Source organism: Anomaloglossus baeobatrachus, chromosome 6 (genome assembly GCF_048569485.1).
Source record: "Anomaloglossus baeobatrachus isolate aAnoBae1 chromosome 6, aAnoBae1.hap1, whole genome shotgun sequence".
NCBI classification, from domain to species: Eukaryota; Metazoa; Chordata; class Amphibia; order Anura; family Aromobatidae; genus Anomaloglossus; species Anomaloglossus baeobatrachus.
In genome coordinates, this window is record NC_134358.1 from 105208575 (window position 1) to 105227138 (window position 18564).

An 18564-nucleotide genomic window follows, 5' to 3' on the forward strand; every position below is an offset into this window, starting at 1 on the left:
TACAGCCTAATTTAAGGAGAGTGACAAATATATTGTTTGCTCAAAGTAATAATGTTCATACTTATTCCGAATATTACTGGAGTTACCCTTTTTCATTGCCCATTTGAGTCCACATCTGTATGGAATTTCCAATATTCAATATTGAAAGGGATTGCTTCCAAAAAGATCAATGTTACTTTTGAAATCAGTCATTTCTCTTATATTCTTAAGACGTGATATTAAGTTGCAGCTATAAGGCCATGTGCCCACGTTGCTTTTCTGTGTGCTTCTTTTCTGCACATAAAAAAGCATGTTTTGGCAGAAAAAAAGCAGCTGAAAAAACGCACATTTTTTATTGTGTTTGCTAGTTTTTTAAAATGCATTTTTTTTTCCTGCTTCTTTTTGTGCTTTTTTTCAGTCATGGCGAACATGGGGGCTCAGGCGCTGTACCCCTGCAATCGTCGCCAGGTTTCCGGCTGATGTTACAGCCAGGACCCGGTTCTCACTTCCTGGAGCGGTCCCCGCGCCGCTCCTGGCAGTTAATCCCCTCAATGCTGCAATCTCAGCATTTAGAAGGCAGGGAAAGGAATCGTTTACCTCTCCCTGGCAATCGGGTCCCTGTAATGCGATCATAGAGACCCAATCGCTTCCATAGTAATCCTGGCTCATCACCATGACGACCCCGGGTTACTGAGCTACGGAGAGCCTCACACACCATGCTGTATGCACGGTGTGTGAGGCGAAGTGCTGCGCTATAATCCCCTGTAGTGATAAAGCACTGCAGGGGATTATAGAAACACAGAAAAAAAGGCAGAAACAATTGACATGCTGCTTCTTTTTGTCAGCAACAAAATCTGTAAGGAAAAAACAAGCAGTGTGTGCACAGCAAGTCACGATTCTCATAGACTTTGCTGGGAAGCTTTTTCCTTGCTTTTATTGGTTAAAAGAAGCAAGGAAAAACGCATGAAAAAAATGCAAAAAAAAAAAAAAAACACCACAAGGGCACATCGCCCAAAGGGAATCTGTCGAGTTTAGACCTCCCCAAACAGAACATATGTCGGTCATCAACTTTAGACATGAAAATTCAATGTAATGAATACCAGTATAGCCACAAAGCGCTGCTCTGGTGCTGGGAGATCCCAATGTGAGGGCATATGCTAATAAGGGGTGGAAGTGCATTGGAGGGTAGACCGATTCACAGCAAGTGCATCAGCCTCTGTCATCATTTTCCACAAGGTGCCACGGTTCCTCTACTTGATTGACAGCTCTACTTTCCACTTAACAAACTAATGCAATAGAGGGCAAAGCTACAATTCAAGGAGAGGAAGGTGGCACCAGTCGGAAGTAAATAAGAATGCATTCCCACCCTCATTAGTATATACTGACGAGCAAAAGGCTAACTATATGCTAAACATTTTAATTTCATGCTCCATATCTCTCCATCCACTACAGCTTTGAGCACGAGACTACATTAATTGTATAGACAATTATCCAGGCTATCTCATACATTAATTTGACTTGCAATAATTTAGCATATCATTAGTTATGCAGATTCTTGTCATGTCAATGCAGTGTTACCATTTTGCTTCTAGTGGTGGAAAAGTCTTTTTCTTCCTGTATACTACAAAATACAACTTGTCCTCACATTCTTTAATAGCTCAATATGTTATTAGGTTAATTCTCAAGAGAAAGGTCACTGGTTCAAATCGAGGAGCAGCCATGAAGAAGAAAAAAGATACAGCATTATCCAAATCATTGATGTTCTTTGGCTAAAAAGATTGCCAATCTACATCATGTGAGTGCCATAACAGTTGGAAAAATACAAAATTAGGTCCATCCATTCATTCATTCATTCATTCATTCATTCAAAAGTCAAGAGGTCAGCATCCAGGCAAAATATCGGAGTCAACGTGATGCATTGTCACAATTTTTATCAGTTCTGGAGCGACAAACACAGCAGTGGAGTTGACTCATATGCTTTGTATAGTAAGATCACAGACCGTGCGACGCACATTACACAAGTCTGGAATGGTGGCCCGAAAAAAAGGGAAGAAGCCTCGACTTCAATATCGTCAAAAGAAACATCGGCACGAATTTGAGAAAAGTATGAAAAGTGCACAGTAGAAGATTGTAAATAGGTGATTTGGAGTGATGAGATGAAAGTCAATCAACTAGGCAAATGAATCTGGAAGAAACAAGTGCAAAAGGGGCTAACAAATCAAGAAATTGTAGGAACTGTTAAGTTCCATGGAAGAAGCCTGAGGATATGGGGTTGTTCACAGCCAAAGGCGTTGAATACTTGACCAGGATAGATGGTGGTCTCAATACTGAGCTATATGTGAGTATCTTACAACACAAGTGACTTCATACTCTCCAGTACTATGGGTATGATAAGGGATAACTGTCCCAGCAGGACAATGACCCAAAGCATATGTCAAAATTGGCGAAGAAATTGTTCAAATACAGTGAAGTATTGGTGCTGGATTGGCCCCCACAATCCCCAGACCTGAACCCAATTGAACACTTGTGGGAAGAGTTGAATAAAAAGTTGTACACATACCCAAGTGAGTCGGCCAGTATACACCAACATTGGGAACGTGTGTAAAAAAAAAAAAAAAAGTTAGGATCAGATTTCTGTTGAGACATGCTTGAATCTGATCGACAGCATGCCCAGAAGGATTCAGGTAGTGTTGAAAGCCAAAAGGTGGATTTACAAAATACTAACAAAATAATAAAAATTAAAATGTAAATTTTTAGGAGAAAAACAGTAACAATGCAGTGACATGACAAGAACCTGCATAACTAATCATATGCTAAATAGTTGCAAGTTAAATTTATGTATAAGATAGACAAGATTTATTGTCTATATGTAGTGGATGGTGCGATATGGAGCCTGAACATCAAAACATTGTTACACTTTTGCACGTCAAGTATTTGGAATGGGATTTCTCAGTAACGGAACATGGCTTCAGGGCCATAAAAGTATCTATTACCTTGCATTTTCAAGACCTAGATGTCATTTGTTTTGTTGATAGGAGAGTTCTCAAGTTCAAAACTAATCCCCTAATCATGTTTCTCCATTAATTCTTAATGGAAGTGCCACAAATTTGAGTGCGCAGTCCTCAGCTGATCTTTGGTGTTACTATTAAAATGAATGGATAGGCAGTGTTCATGATCAACCTCCGTCTCATTAAAGTGAGGCTTTTCAGAGCCACGGTTCTCAGAAATGGCGAGGGCACGGCGGTAGGACCCAAGTGATCATAAACATAACTCTTATCTCGTGGATAGGGGATAACATTTGAACTAGAGAACACACCTTCAAGGAAAATCTGGACCCTCTTAAAGAATCCTGCACCTGTGGTAAAAAAACGCACCAAAACCGCAACGAAATCCGCATGCGGTTTTGTCGTGGATTTGCCGCGTTTTTTCCGCAGGTTGGTCCCTGTGGATTTTTACCATTATCTATTGCAAAAACCACAGGTACCTGCAGAAAAGACATGCTCATTAATTCCGCAGCGGAAAATCCGCGGGTAAATCCTCGGGCATAAAAAAAACGCAGTGTGCGCACAGCATTTTGTTATACCTATAGGTTTTGCTGGGGAATGACTGCAGCAATGTTAGACATATTTTCTGCAGCAAATCCGCGGCAAAATCCGCTGTAAATCCGCAGCAAGCGCACATGGCCTTAAGGCTGGGTCTTTGTCCCGCAAAAAGCCCCCAAAGGAGACATGAACTGTGACAAATACTTGGTGTGAATGTGGCTTATGGCGTTATACCCAATGACCTGAGCTACCAATTTTGGTGCATTTTTAGACTGTCTACATTTACACTATCATCAACTCCCTATTGTTAAAAATCAAACTTGTAGCCCACCAGTTAGGATACCTGTAAAATATACACACACACACATATATTTTATATATATATATATATATATATATATATATATATATATATATATATACACACAGTACAGACCAAAAGTTTGGACACACCTCGTTCAATGAGTTTACTTTATTTTCATGACTCTAAAAACTGTAGATTCACATTGAAGGCATCAAAACTATGAATTAAAACATGTGGAGTGAAATACTTAAAAAACTGTGAAACAACTGAAAATATGTCTTATATTCTAGGTTCTTCAAAGTAGCCACCTTTTGCTTTCATTACTACTTTGCACACTCTTGGCATTCTCTTGAGGAGCTTCAAGAGGTAGTCACCGGAAATGGTTTTCCAACAGTCTTGTAGGAGTTCCCAGAGATGCTTAGCACTTGTTGGTCCTTTTGCCTTCACTCTGCGGTCCAACTCACCCCAAACCATCTCGATTGGGTTCAGGTCTGATGACTGTGGAGGCCAGGTCATCTGGCGTAGCACCCCCATTACTCTCCTTCTTAGTCAAATAGCCCTTACACAGCCTGGAGGTGTGTTTGGGGTCATTGTCCTGTTGAAAAATAAATGATGGTCCAACTAAACGCAAACCGGATGGAATAGCATGCCACTGAAAGATGCTGTGATAGCCATGCTGGTTTAGTATGCCTTCAATTTTAAATAAATCCCCAACAGTGTCACCAGCAAAGCACCCCCACACCATCACACCTCCTCCTCCATGCTTCACGGTGGGAACCAGGCATGTAGAGTCCACCCGTTCACCTTTTCTACAAAGACACGGTGGTTGGATCCAAAGATCTCAAATTTGGACTCATCAGACCAACGCACAGATTTCCACTGGTCTAATGTCCATTCCTTGTGTTCTTTAGCCCAAACAAGTCTCTTCTGCTTGTTGCCTGTCCTTAGCAGTGGTTTCCTAGCAGCTATTTTACCATGAAGGCCTGCTGCACAAAGTCTCCTCTTAACTGTTGTTCTAGAGATGAGGTGTATCCAAACTTTTGGTCTGTACTGTATATATTATATATATTATATTATTTTCTAGTACTTACACTATCGTTATTATAAACAGAAAATATGCATTTTTGGCTGTTTGGAGGCAGAAGGGAAAATGGTTTTTCTACTTGGCACACTTCATGGAGACATTACAAAAGGTAACAGAAACCATAAACAATCACAACAGGATCCCTAATTATAGATGTATATTTTAGGTACTTACACTGCCAAGGAATAAGGAAATAAAAAGCAAAGGTTAATACAAAACAGGCAATTAAAATTGATTACCTCATCATAACATGCAGAGTACTGGTTTTGAGCTTTTAATAGTTCCTTCTGTAGGGCCTCACGTTTGCTTTCTTTGTCGTGTATCTAAGTAGAAACAGTTATAGAAAACATTTCAATGGAAACAACTTGAACGGTGCCGACGACAAGTTCTCTCCTCTCCAAATTACTAAAGGTAGAGTAGTAAATATAGAGCAATGTCAAACCCGTTATTTCTACTGCCGCAGACGAGCTCTAATAACAGCTGCTCGAGGTGCAATTTTACAGTCATTTTTCACATGATCTTTGAACACACTTACGGTTTCGGAGCGGGGGCACTCTGGCCATTTTGGTCCTGAAATATATAGCGAGCGTTAAGTGATTGGCTCCATGTTAATGGGGAGCGAGCATGAATGCACGTTGGGGTGAATGAGGCGTTCATGTGATTTCAACATTTGCTGCACCTTGCGTGATATGAAGGATTTCAATTTCATCATTTTCTAAACACAGAAAAATGTATCTCTCCAATTCAGAATATTGAATGTCTTATGGAAAGTGAAAGGTCATTTGTAACTGTCCAAAGGATTGATGGAGTTAAGATACCTCCTTGACCTTCACCCTGCGCTCATAAAAAACAGTTTCAGATGACGGAGCACAGGACAGTTTTTTTCTCTTGCCAGAAATGTCGGTTCCTATTCCCTTATTGCGAAGCTGATTTGTTATCTGATATTTTTCATAATTGTATGTCAACATTTAATTACTGTGTGTCTTCCCTCATTAAAAAGCTAACCGTCATCTAATACTGCTTAGCAACGTTGGCTGTTTACACTAATTCATGCAATTCTGTCTGCTCCCTGCCATCTTTCTCCATCACGATCAGCGACATAATTGCTTTAGATGCCATTACAAACAGCCAAGGTCACTGCCTTCAAAAATATATATTCCAATTATATATTAGTTAGAAGGAATGCCTGAAACAAGCTCCCGGCCTTTGTTTAACATGGAAAAGAATCTAACACCTTGAAAATAACAGAGCAATAGTAACATGCACAATATGAAAAACAAAGGCGACAAGGACATAGATAACTGACTTAACTAGAACTTTATTAACTAGTGTCATGCTAAAAATGACATGAGACGAATACCCCCGCAATCAGGTTTCAGTCACTTACTGGTATTCATGCGAGCAGTGTCAGACTGGGGAGGCAGGGGACCATCAGTAACATTGACTCCGGGGCCCACTCATCAACTACATTCAAATTCATAAATTAACCTATGCTTCTACGAGGGGCGATCCAAAAGTAATGATCGGTTATTTCTATTGCACACAGAAATTAAAATAAAATGTTTTCTTCTCTCTTTGGTACCCACTTTTCCAGGAAAAAAAAAATCACTTAAATAGGCCATGATTCCCGGGAGCTACATTCTTTTGAATATGAATTGCCGAGTAGTGAACATCAAAATGGAAAAAAACTAGCTCAGAGCTGTCATCAAATACCTCTACTTGAAAAAAATGACTACCAAAGACATACACGGCGACTTGGTGGAAACATTGGGGGACTCTTCTCCTCCATATTCCACAGTTGCACGCTGGGCCAAGGAATTTAAGCTGGGAAGAACATCGACGGAAGATGAACATCGTGAAGGACGCCCATCCACGTCCCTCAATGAAGAAAACGTGAAAAAAATTGAAGAAGTTGTATTGGCAGATCGAAGAGTGACTATCAGGCATGTAGCTGAGGTCACAGGGATCTCATATGGCAGTATTCAAAGAATCCTTGCAAAAGAATTGCATATGAGAAAGGTCTCTGCGCGTTGGGTGCCAAAAATGTTAACCGACGAGCAAAAGAAGAAACGAGCTGACATTTCAATAGCAAATCTCGAAAAGTTCCAAGCAGACAAGCAGAATTTTTTGTCACGTTTTTTGACCATGGACGAGACCCGGATCCACCACTTTGATCCCGAAACTAAACTACAATCGATGACATGGAAACAAGCCGACGAACCGACGCCGAAGAAATTCAAAGTGTCAAGCTCAGCAGGGAAGGTTATGGCGTCCGTTTTTTGGGACGCTGAAGGAATTATTATGGTGGACTATTTGGAGAAGGGAGCCACTATTACGGGTTCCTACTACGCAGAATAAATATGAAGACTGCGGGAGGCTATCAAGGAGAAAAGGCGTGGCAAACTGCGGGCTGGAGTGCTGTTTCACCAAGATAACGCGCCGGCTCACGAAGCTGCAGTTGTCATGGCAACCATTCAAGAAGCGGGCTTTGAACTGGTGGAACACCCCCCCTATTCGCCAGATCTAGCCCCCAGTGACTTCTTTCTCTTTTCTCGCCTCAAGGAACACCTCCGGGGCAAGAAATTTGACGACAATAGCGACGTGATAACCGTTGTTGGGGATTTTTTTGAGGGTCAAGATCAAGAATTTTTTACGAAGGGAATTCTAAGTTTAGAAAAGAGATGGACTAAATGTATAGACTTGTTAGGAGACTATGTAGAAAAATATTTTTTTTTTTTAATATATTCATTGTGTTTATTATTGATTATCATTACTTTTGGATCGCGTCTCGTATATCATAATATATTAGGTAGTTTGTTCAGACAAAAAAAGTATCTCATCATTCATTTTACATAGTGAAATTGTGAAAACTACTGATCATATTTGGGGGGTAAAAGACATACTACTGCAAAGGGGCCCACCGGAGGATTCTCCGGTTCTCCTGTGGGCCAGCCGGAGCCTGCGTGTGAGGTGTCCTTTACAGGCGTATGTAAAGCCTATTAGATTTTTTTCTTCGGCAACATCCTACTTTTATTTTGGGCAGAAAAAATAGGGTGTTTTGTTGTTCCTAATTAGAGGCTATATATGTTTTTTATTATTTTTCAGGTCTTATTTAGGTAAAATGGCAGAAACAGAACAAAAGATTATAAAAAAAAAAAAAAGTATTGCAATAGCACCTGACACCCATGTTAAATGACTCCTATCATGCTAAATGGCTATTTTAGGACATAAGGGTCCTTAAAGGGGTATTCCTATCTCCAAGATCTTACCCCAGTATGTAGTAGGTTTAATAATAAAAATATTATCAAATACCTCTAAATAGAAATGTAGACATGAAATGCATAGGCATGACAGTAGCTTAGGTATCCATGGTTACGACCACTAGCAACTAATTTACTTTCCCTATGCGCATGGCGGTAACCATAGATACGTAGGCTGCAATGCCCTGCACATCAGGTAAGAGACATGGCTAATTAGAACTATACCACTTTTCTAATTGGAAGTATTTAATAATATTCTTATTATTACCCCTACTACATATTGGGATAGGATCTTGGCGAATAGCCCTTTAAATGTTGGCCTATAAACCTATGACCCTCTCAGTGCATCTTTCTGGCTTGGGTAGGGGGTAATATGGAAATACTTACTAAAGCCAAAAGCAGGGTGCAGCAGGCAGAATGTTTACTGCAAAGACAAAGTCATGCATGCAATCCATGCAATGGCCTAAACAGCTAAAGGAAAACTAAATCAATCAGGATTTCTGTCAGGAGATGCAGGTCTGATTAAACTCAGTTCACCTGAGGTGAGGTAACCTGAGGTGAGTTCAATCAGTTCACCTGAGGTCATTTTACCTACGGTCACAGGTGGTACACTGTGGGAACCTCCAGCTGTGACCGCAGATAAACTGAGTGACATCACTGCTCACAGCTGCGGCTCAGTCAGTCTGAAGCCACAGCGTGAGGTCACATTCTGTAATGTTCCCACGCGCTGCGACTTCAGTACAAGAAAGAGGGTGGTTTATTATATTTATTATATTTTATTTCAAATAAAGGATTTTTTCAGTATTTGTGTTTATTTATTTTCACTTACAGGGTTAGTAATAAAAGAGGTCTCATAAACACCTTCCATTACTAATCTAGGACTTAGTGGCAGCTATGAGCTATTATTAACCCCTTATAATACCCCGATTGTCAATGCACCAGGGCAATCAGGATGAGCCAGGTAAAGTGCCAGAATTGTCACATCTAATAAACGTGACAATTCTGGGAACCACATGCCATTTTTTTAAATTATTTATTTAAATAATTTTTAAAAAGCCGCATAGGGTCTTTCTTATTTTGATACACTGCTAAGATAAGGACACAGCTGGGTGCTGCAGCCTGCAGCCATATGCTTTATCTGTACTGGCTTTCACAATAAGGGGGGCCCTACGCCAATTTATTTATTTTACACCATTATAGAGATGCAGACAGCGTGTGATTTCAACCAATCACAGACGCTGTCACACAGGGTGGGGGTGCAGTCTGACTGCAACAAATCACAGATGTCGGGACTGATAGTGGGCAGAGGAAGCAGTAAACATACAGTATATGAGTGTTAATGAGTGGATCCGGAAATAGTGTTACAGCCATGCGAGTGACTTAGTAAGTTTAACGTTCCTGCTTTATTCCTTATTTATTTTTATTGTCCATGTGGCCAAATACAGACAATGACATAGAGTTCTCTGAGAATTCCGTGTTGGGGGTCTGTGCATGGAAACTAGGTATCACTAGATATCCCGTATGGATTCCAAACTTTACAGTTCGGGTTCACCCATTCCTACTTACAAGTTCACAGCACTGAGATCATCTTGTATTCCAGACCTCCGACATGTTATTGTAATGTCTGATTGGAGCCATAGACTCAGACTGGCTGTAAGGGGAGTCTAGAGAAAAGCCGCTCACAAAGCAGGACCCCAAGAACTCTGCAACCCTTTAACCCCTATACAGGGATTTGGAATTACACAGAGCCCCAGAGATCACTACCTGTGCTAGGCTGTAGTCCGTGGTTGTCAGGCAGGGTCAAAAACCAGGAGATGCAAAACAGGAACCGAATCGGCAGGCAAGGGCGTAGTGAGGAGACAAAGCAGAGGTCAAATCCGGAACTGGCAGCAAGGTACAAAAACGACAGACAGGAGGGTAGTAAAAAAACAAGCAAAGGTCAGCACACAGGACTCAACATACAAACAGCACATGAGCCAGGAGTACAGAACTATCTCTGGCAGTGGTTATGTGACAGGAGGGGGAATAAGAAGGGTGTGGTGTCTTCCCATTGGCTGCAGGTGAATGTTGGCAACTTCAGCTGGAAGACACACATGCCACCTACAGTCAGCCAGTGGTACTGCAGGTTCCAGGGAAACCCAGCCTAGTGGATGGCAGAGCCACAGGCACCGACTCCTCTCCCATCACCAGCACTATCCATAGTGGGAACATGGCGTTGTCTGGCGATCGGAGCAGAAGTCGCAGGAGCGGGCTCCGGTGGGGACGTGACAGTTATCCTGGAGTACATGTGGTCACCAGTGGATCAGTCACAAGATTTTTCAATATAGACTTCATATGTTAATAAACAGATATCTTAGACCAAATGAGATCAATGTGCTTACTTTGAAATTTTCATGTCAGAATGGATAAATAATTCTGTCTGAAAATCATTCTCCACCCACCCACTGACTGACAGGTCTTCAGTGTCCCTACTGCTGGTGAATCCATACACTGCTCAGTAAAAGCAACAGCTGTCAGTAAAGCTGAGTGGGTGGAGATTGAATTTATTTGGACTCATGAGATACATTACTTGGTAGCTAGACTGGCCACATCATGGAATAGTGGTGACAGGGCTAAATAAAAAGTAGTTTTAATCTCCGTTGCGGAGATACTAGCTTGTAAAGTTTAGATTCTAATTTATGAAAAACCACAAGGGCGTTGCCAAATATTCTTCTCTTGGGGCATGGAATTTTTTCCCCTGGATGACACTGACCAATAATAAGCAGGAGATGTCATGCAGGGGAAAAAGAACAACCCCGAAGGTCATTCTTTCTACTGTGTGATATGTAATTAAAGACAGCCCTAATCTTTGCAGCTACTGTAAAGAGAAGAGCAGAGCTAAGTGTATTAACAAACACTTCCAGCTTTCATCTTATTGCAGTCAGTGTGGGGGTGAGGTATTTCTATAGATAAGTCAAGCTCAAGGAGTCAAGGAGAGCAGACAGTCAGTCCGAGCATTGCAATACAATACTCATACGTGTTATACAGCTGTGTGACTGCGCCCTTAAGCTGAATATCACAGCAGGAAGCAGGTTATTCTAACCTTTCGGCACGTACTTAAGCTATGTGCGCACGTTTGCGAATTTGCATGCAGTTACGCTACGATCTGCACCGCAGCGTAACTGCATGCGTCCTGCGTCCCCACCATAATCTATGAAGATTATGCAGGAGACGTGCGTACGTGGCGTATTAGAGCGCAGCGCTTCAGCTGCTGCCCGAAGCGCGCGTTCTAAGAAGTGACATGTCACTTATTCTGAGCGCTCTGCATGCATCCCCCGCTCTGTCTATGGGAGGGGCTGCACTCAGAGCGCATGAAATCGGCTTTTTTTTTTTCATTACGGACTCTTTCTGCAGCGATTTGAAGCGCACGTGTGCTGTTCAAATCGCTGCAGAAATTTCTGCAGAGACAGAACGCTACATGCGTACATGGCCTTACACTGTAATAGTTCATCAAGTAGGGAAAAAACTAACACTCCATTGGGCAATCATAAATTATAATCGATGGTGCTATTCACATGTCTGGGTCTGTGAAAAACACGGGTGACAGTGATGATAAAATCGGACACACAGATAACACACTGATGGTAAAAACGGACACACCATTGACACATTGATGATAAAAACGAACACATGAATGACACACTGATGGTAAAAACGGACACACTAATGACACACTGATGGTAAAAACGGACACACGAATGACACACTGATGGTAAAAACTGACACACCAGTGACACACTGATGGTAAAAACGGACTCACAGCTCACACACTGATACAAAACAGTGAAAGACACTAACAAACAGGGTGAAGGAAAGCGTGACACGCCCGAAGGAAAAGATCACCACACATCCAGGGAGTGCAACGATATGAAGTCCGCCAGGTGGACTATATCTTGAATAGAAGGAAAATGTCGGCATATCCAGCATAAAATAATTTCTGTCTTTATTTTCACATGATATTAAAAAAGTCCATCCATATTAGAAGACCCTGACGCGTTTCCGACGCAAAAGAGCGTCCTTAATCATAGCCTATGATTAAGGACGCTCTTTTGCGTCGAAAAGGCGTCAGGTCTTCCAATATGGATGGACTTTTTTAATATCATGTGAAAATAAAGACAGACATTATTTTACGCTGGATATGCCGATAGTTTTCCTTCTAGTGAAAGACACTGTTAACATTTACTCATGTATGTGTTTACATACGTACGTGTGACTGAGGCCTAAAACACTATGCTGACCATACATGGAGCAGGAAATTTAGCCAACAGATCCACTAGAAGGCTTGTTACATATTTACTAAATTGCAAGAGAAAACAAACAAGAAGCAGTCGCAAGAACCAGACTCACCTGGGAGAGTTGTGCACCTCTGCACAACCCCGGTGGTAAGCGTGAGACTGCGGCGTGTAGGGAGGTTGCACAGCAGTGGAAGCCTGGCAGTGAATAACTGGATGTGTGTCCAATCCCAAACACGTGAGTGTCCAACCCCAGTTTGGGAGTGTGAGCGTCCAAGAAACTGCTACACCTCCAACCGCTATCTCTGCACATGTGCTAAGGAATAGTAGATCAAAACGGAAAAAAAAAATTTGCAGAGTTTATTGGGCGCTGCAGGTATCAGTGAGCCAGTTTAGAAATATAAAAAAGGGGATTTATTAAGGCACAATGCATTTCTGGGACCACTGTCCCCTTCATCAGTTGATAAAGTCATGTCCACAAAGGGACCCATTTATAATGGACACAGTACATGGATAATTGAAATAATTAAAATAATAGATTTTACCAATCGATGAATTAACTATACACCAACAGATAAATGAGAAACTCATACACATACAGAACCGGACTGGCTACCAGATGAACCTCCAGTAATACAAGGCCTGGCTGCGGTTACCTGCACTGAACTCTGGAGCTCTCATCTGAGCTCCGGAGTGCAGCCTGAACTGAACTCAGGGTTTGCAGGACTGAACCGCGAGCGCCGACTGATTCTACGGCGATTGCAACTCCGGAGCTCAGGTGACAGCTTTGGAGTTCAGCCCAGCCTGTCCGCAGCTGCCATGAACTGAACAGCAATCACCGGGGAATCAGTCGGCGCTTGTAGTTCAGTCCAGAGCTCAGTGCAGGTAACCGCAGCCAAGCCTAGTATTACTGGAGATTCCTCCGGTAGCTAGTCTGACACTGCACATATACCTACACATACTCACACGTGTAGGTATATGTGTATGTGTATAGGTCCCTGTGTGAATATGACTTTAGCACGTGATGAAGGGGACAGCGGTCCCAGAAACACGTTGTGCCTTAATAAATGCCCTTTCTTTTATATTTCTGGCACCCCATTACATGTTCTTCTAGGTGTTGTGACCACTCACAACCCTTACAGGTGAGTACATTCCTTCACCTCCTCTCCTCTTATCTACCGGGTAAGACCCTATTGCGCCTCTCAGTCCACAGGTTCTCCTTTTTAAACTGGATCCCAGACACCTGCAGCATCCGACAAACTCCACACATTTTTTTACCGTTTTGATATTTACTAAATTATCACATAACTAGAAAATTATGAACAGCCACTTATAGGCTGCTGTGCCATAGCTTGTTTGAGATATAGATATATATATATATATATATATATATATATATATATAACCGGACCCGTAGAAGCAATCTGTTTGCAAAACGGCCCGCCGTCGTCTGACGTTGTACGTCCTCACCCTCCCCCACCACATGTATCCCTGACTTGATCCTGGATTAAAGTCTTCCTTCATTTTGAGCCTTGGAGTGCGACCTTTCTTGCCTTCCTTTGGATCTCGTATGGTCTCCACCTCCAGGACCCGCACCCAGGCTCGCGGTCTCTCCACCAGGATTATGGCGCTTGTGTACACGTGGAGCAACTGTGCCCGGTACCCCTCACTCACCTTTAATATATATATATATATATATATATATATATATATATCTATATTAAAGGGATTTTCCCACGAACAACGGTTCAGTTTAAAGTTGATTTTAGTCAAATCTTATAGTAATAGTAATTTAGACAATTGGATGTATTTAAAAAAAAAATGTTCCTGTGCTGAGATAATCTTATATATGCCCCTGCTGTGTACTGTGTAGTGGCTGTGTCTGATAGTTCAGGAACATGGCCTGATCATACCATAGCTCCTGGGCAGGAGAGGACGTAATAAAGTATACAAACATTACAGCACGGGATCACAAATAATTCTATTAGGTACAATATTTTTAAAAAACAGACAGGAAAAGAAATGCTTTCCCTCAAAAAAAGAATAATTTACACTCCCATGCTGCGCTGTCTGTATACTCTTTTGCTTCCTCTCCAGCCCAGGAGATGTGGTATGATCAGACCATGTATCTGTACAGTCAGACACAGCCATTACACAGTACACAGGAGGGACAAAGATTATCTCAGCACAGGTACATATTTATAAACACATCCAATTGTATTAATTATTATTATTCCAAGATCTATTGAATCCAAGAGCTCCATCTGCGCACGTGCTGACTCCCGGCACCATCATTTGAAACTGGGACCGCAGACACACTGGGACACCTGCCGCACAGCCACCTGCCCGAGCACGCAGGCACAGAGTGACATCAAGCAGGCCGCTCGCCCGCACAGAGAGGCAGCCGGCACCGACAGGTACCTGGATGTTCGCACGCCCGCCCGCATGCACGCACAGAGAGGCAGCCAGCACAGACAGGCACCCGGCTGGCCCGCACGCACGCACAGAGAGGCAGCCGGCACTGACAGGCACTCGGCTGCCCGCACGCAGCCACAGGCACCCGGTCACCCGAACGCACCCGGTCGCCACACAGACAGCACCCTGGTAAGCTGTATTCGGATTTTAAGACGCACCCCTCATTTTCCTTCCAAATTTTTGGGAGGAAAAGTGCGTCTTATAATCCGAAAAATACGGTAATTCTTTTGACATTAAAATGAGGTGTATTCTGAGATTTTAAAAAGTGTATGTCACTTTTCTAAGTCGAATCCTGATGGCCTGGGGAAATAATTTACCATGTCTTACTGTTGCTGTAAAGATATAACTCTGAGGAATCCCACCGATGGGTGCTGGTGATCCGCTGGTGCACACAGCGTGAAATATAAAGAGAGGAAAAAAGCAGAACTACCATGCAAAAAAGGCTTACTTTATTGAAATTGCATTAAAAGAATAAGAAATCCAAAATTATATGACAATCTGATGCCTTTCTGGGGGTGCGCCCTTAGCCATAGCCCTTAGCACTGCCAGAAATGAGGCAGAATGTCATGTAATTTTGGATCTTTTATTTCTTTAATGGAATTTCAATAAAGGTAAACCTTTTTACATTTTACCGCATAGCAAATGTTCTCCTCCTCGTCAGAATCCTGATGGCATCTTTTCCAGAATAGGTACTGTCAAATTAAAAGACTGTAAAAATGAAAAAAAAAAAAATTCCAAGACAAACTCGTCCAAAAACTTTACAAAAAAGGAGCATTTCTTGAAGCCATATCCACATATCTCTTTAGCGATGTTACACGCAAGATCACAGAAGCGATCTGCCGAGATCGCACATGCGACTAGCGCTATAAAAATGACCTATGTGTGATCTCGGGCAGATCGCATCTGCGATCTAGCGTGTCACATCGCTAACGAGATCGCTAGCGATGTCGCAACGTGTAAAGCACCCTTAACTTCATGGAATGAAGACCTTTTCCATTTGTTTTGAATTTCATTGTCGAACTTGGCTGCCCAGTTTGTCCCAAAGAAAGGACCAACTCCGTTTATTGTAATTTGTAGGAAAATAAAGATAAAATAGCAAATTACGGTGAAGAATCATGGCCCTTGGCGCTTCTAGTGTGTTATAAACTGGGTAATTTAAATAAATGAAGCCTAAATTTTCCACAGAACAAGAAAAGTAGCATCTCTGTCCCTACTACAAACTACTTTAAGAAGCATTTAAATTAATGACCCTAACATGGGATTTCCAGCTAGCTGAATTACTACACCACGCTGTAAAACAGTCATCCCCTTGTCTGAACAGCTTAGAGCCCCCAAAAAGAAGAGACCTCCATTAAGGAGTGAACATGGCCACCGTTGTTATTATTAGGTGCCTTGCCAGCTGCTTTCTGCTTATTTAAAGCAGAATGAAGAAAAGATCATTGCATATCATTGCACTAATCCCTATTTTATTCCAGTGTTTCCAAACCTGAAAAATGTTTATCCAACTGCATGTCATTTCGAACTTCACGTTCTAATACAATGAAATGTCTACGTTGGTATTTCTGTCGAAATCTGGCAGCGACGACGACTATAAAGCAAAATGAATGTCAGCGATAATTAACACTGACAGAGAAGGAAACACGGAAAAAGTAAACAGTGGTTAAATTGTGTTTTTTGCACAATACATTAAAGTTGCTAAGTGCCGAGGACACTTTCTACGGCTCGGCTCAACGTCGGAATGATGTATTTCCAAGAAAATGCTACTAAGAGAGTTAAGCATCAGGAAACCATTAGATGGCAGTTTTCAGTAGTTTCAATCCCACAATTTGATTTTTAAATGATGAAACATTCAATAAATGAAATGACTTTGCGCAAACATATACGTGGAATAAATTATTTCAAATGAAAGCATGGAAGCTATTTGTTCAGCTGCTCCAGCGGTTGGAAGGTTAAGAACAAAAGCTATTATTGTTCAGTGTATTTTTTCGCAGGAAATAGACAGTGGCAAAGATACAGAAGTTCAACACATGAGATCAGAGACACAGTTTTCATAGCAGACTCAAAACAGATGTTGGAGAGACGTGTGATCTTTACAGAAACTATTAGTTATGTTTTCTTTTCAAAGTGTAGCACGTTAACGGGATTGTGTACCTGGTTAACCACTTCGCCGCTCGCGAGACCCGGGAGGGGGGGGGAGTTAAAGGGTTAAACATCCTTGCATAGCGAATAAGTATAAAACAAGACAAAAAAAAAAGTTATAAAAAAAAAGTTATAAAAAAAAAAGTCGGAAAGTTATTTGTACAGAACGCCCTGCTTACTCAACACGAAAAGTACAGGCATTTATGAAACCCTATCATTTAATTACAGCCTGCACATTTCTTTAAACACGTTTTCCATTATACATAATAATTTGCTTGAACCACCAGCCCAGTAATTACAGCGATTCCATCCAAAATTAAGTTTTGAAACTATTTTGCAGACTTTATAAATAATGATGTCTAAACCAGTGTTTTTATAAAATTGTGCCTTTCGTTAAATGACCTTATTGTAGCCTAGGTGGGTTTCAAAGGAAATTCACTTTATTACAAAGAATCCATTGGGACCTGTTATTTACCCGCACTTGTATGTATAGTCAGAAGTCCTCACTTAGAAACCTTTACTCTTTTTTTTTTCTTACTTCAGACGCCTTCTTTACCCTTGTCATATCCACTGTCACTTCTATGTCATATAAACAAGTGTATGAGAACGTGAGGATGAACACTAATGACCTTAACAAGGGCTTACAGCACGTAGTATCCGAATATGGCTATGTATAAAGATGCAATGGCACAAAGACAGTAAAGAAATAAGGGTGCTTTACACGCTGCAACATCGCTAACGATATATCGTCGGGGTCACGTCGTTAGTGACACACATCCGGCGCCGTTAGCAACATCGCAGCGTGTGACACCAAGGAGCGACGATCAACGATCGCAAAAAAGTAAAAAATCGTGGATCGTTGACACGTCGCTCCTTTGTTGTTGCTGCAGGTACGATGTTGTTCATCGTTCCTGCGGCACCACACATCGCTACGTGTGACACCACAGGAACGACGAACATCTCCTACCTGCGTCCACCGGAAAAGAAGGAAGGAGGTGGGCGGGATCGTCCGCCCGCTCATCTCCGCCCCTCAGCTTATATTGGACGGCTGCCGTGTGACGTCACTGTGACGCCGCACGAACCCCCCTTAGAAAGGAGGCGGTTCGCTGGCCAGAGCGACGTCGCAGGGAAGGTAAGTCCGCGTGATGGGTGTAAGCCATGTCGCGCGCCACGGGCAGCGATTTGCCTGTGTCGCACAACCGACGGGGGCAGGTACACTCGCTAGCGATATCGATACCGATATCGCAGCATGTAAAGTACCCTATAGTCAATAAGAAAATAGTTAATCAGCTCACCAGATCCAAAAAGTTCATCAGTGTCCTGCGGATAAGGTGTGGTGCTCGGATAAAGACCTCTGGGACAACTCCCAGGTAACGCAGACTAATATAATTAACTCCCAAGTATCCGGCATCCAGCAATAGTGTAACACGAAGAGGACTGTTCACATCAAAGGGATATTTTCTGCAGCTTTTATTCACCTTAAAAGCATTGCTGATGCGTTTCGAGCTGA

General features: G+C 42.0%; 1 protein-coding gene across 1 annotated transcript in view; it reads right to left on the reverse strand.

The window, feature by feature from the left end:
* The window catches only part of LOC142317132 (uncharacterized), a 566806-nt gene that overhangs the window by 493346 nt on the left and 54896 nt on the right, over positions 1 to 18564 (reverse strand). Inside the window, exon 3 of the mRNA XM_075353156.1 lies at positions 5149 to 5232. Coding sequence (XP_075209271.1) covers positions 5149 to 5232 — 84 coding nt within the window. The remainder of the gene's footprint in view (positions 1 to 5148; positions 5233 to 18564) is intronic.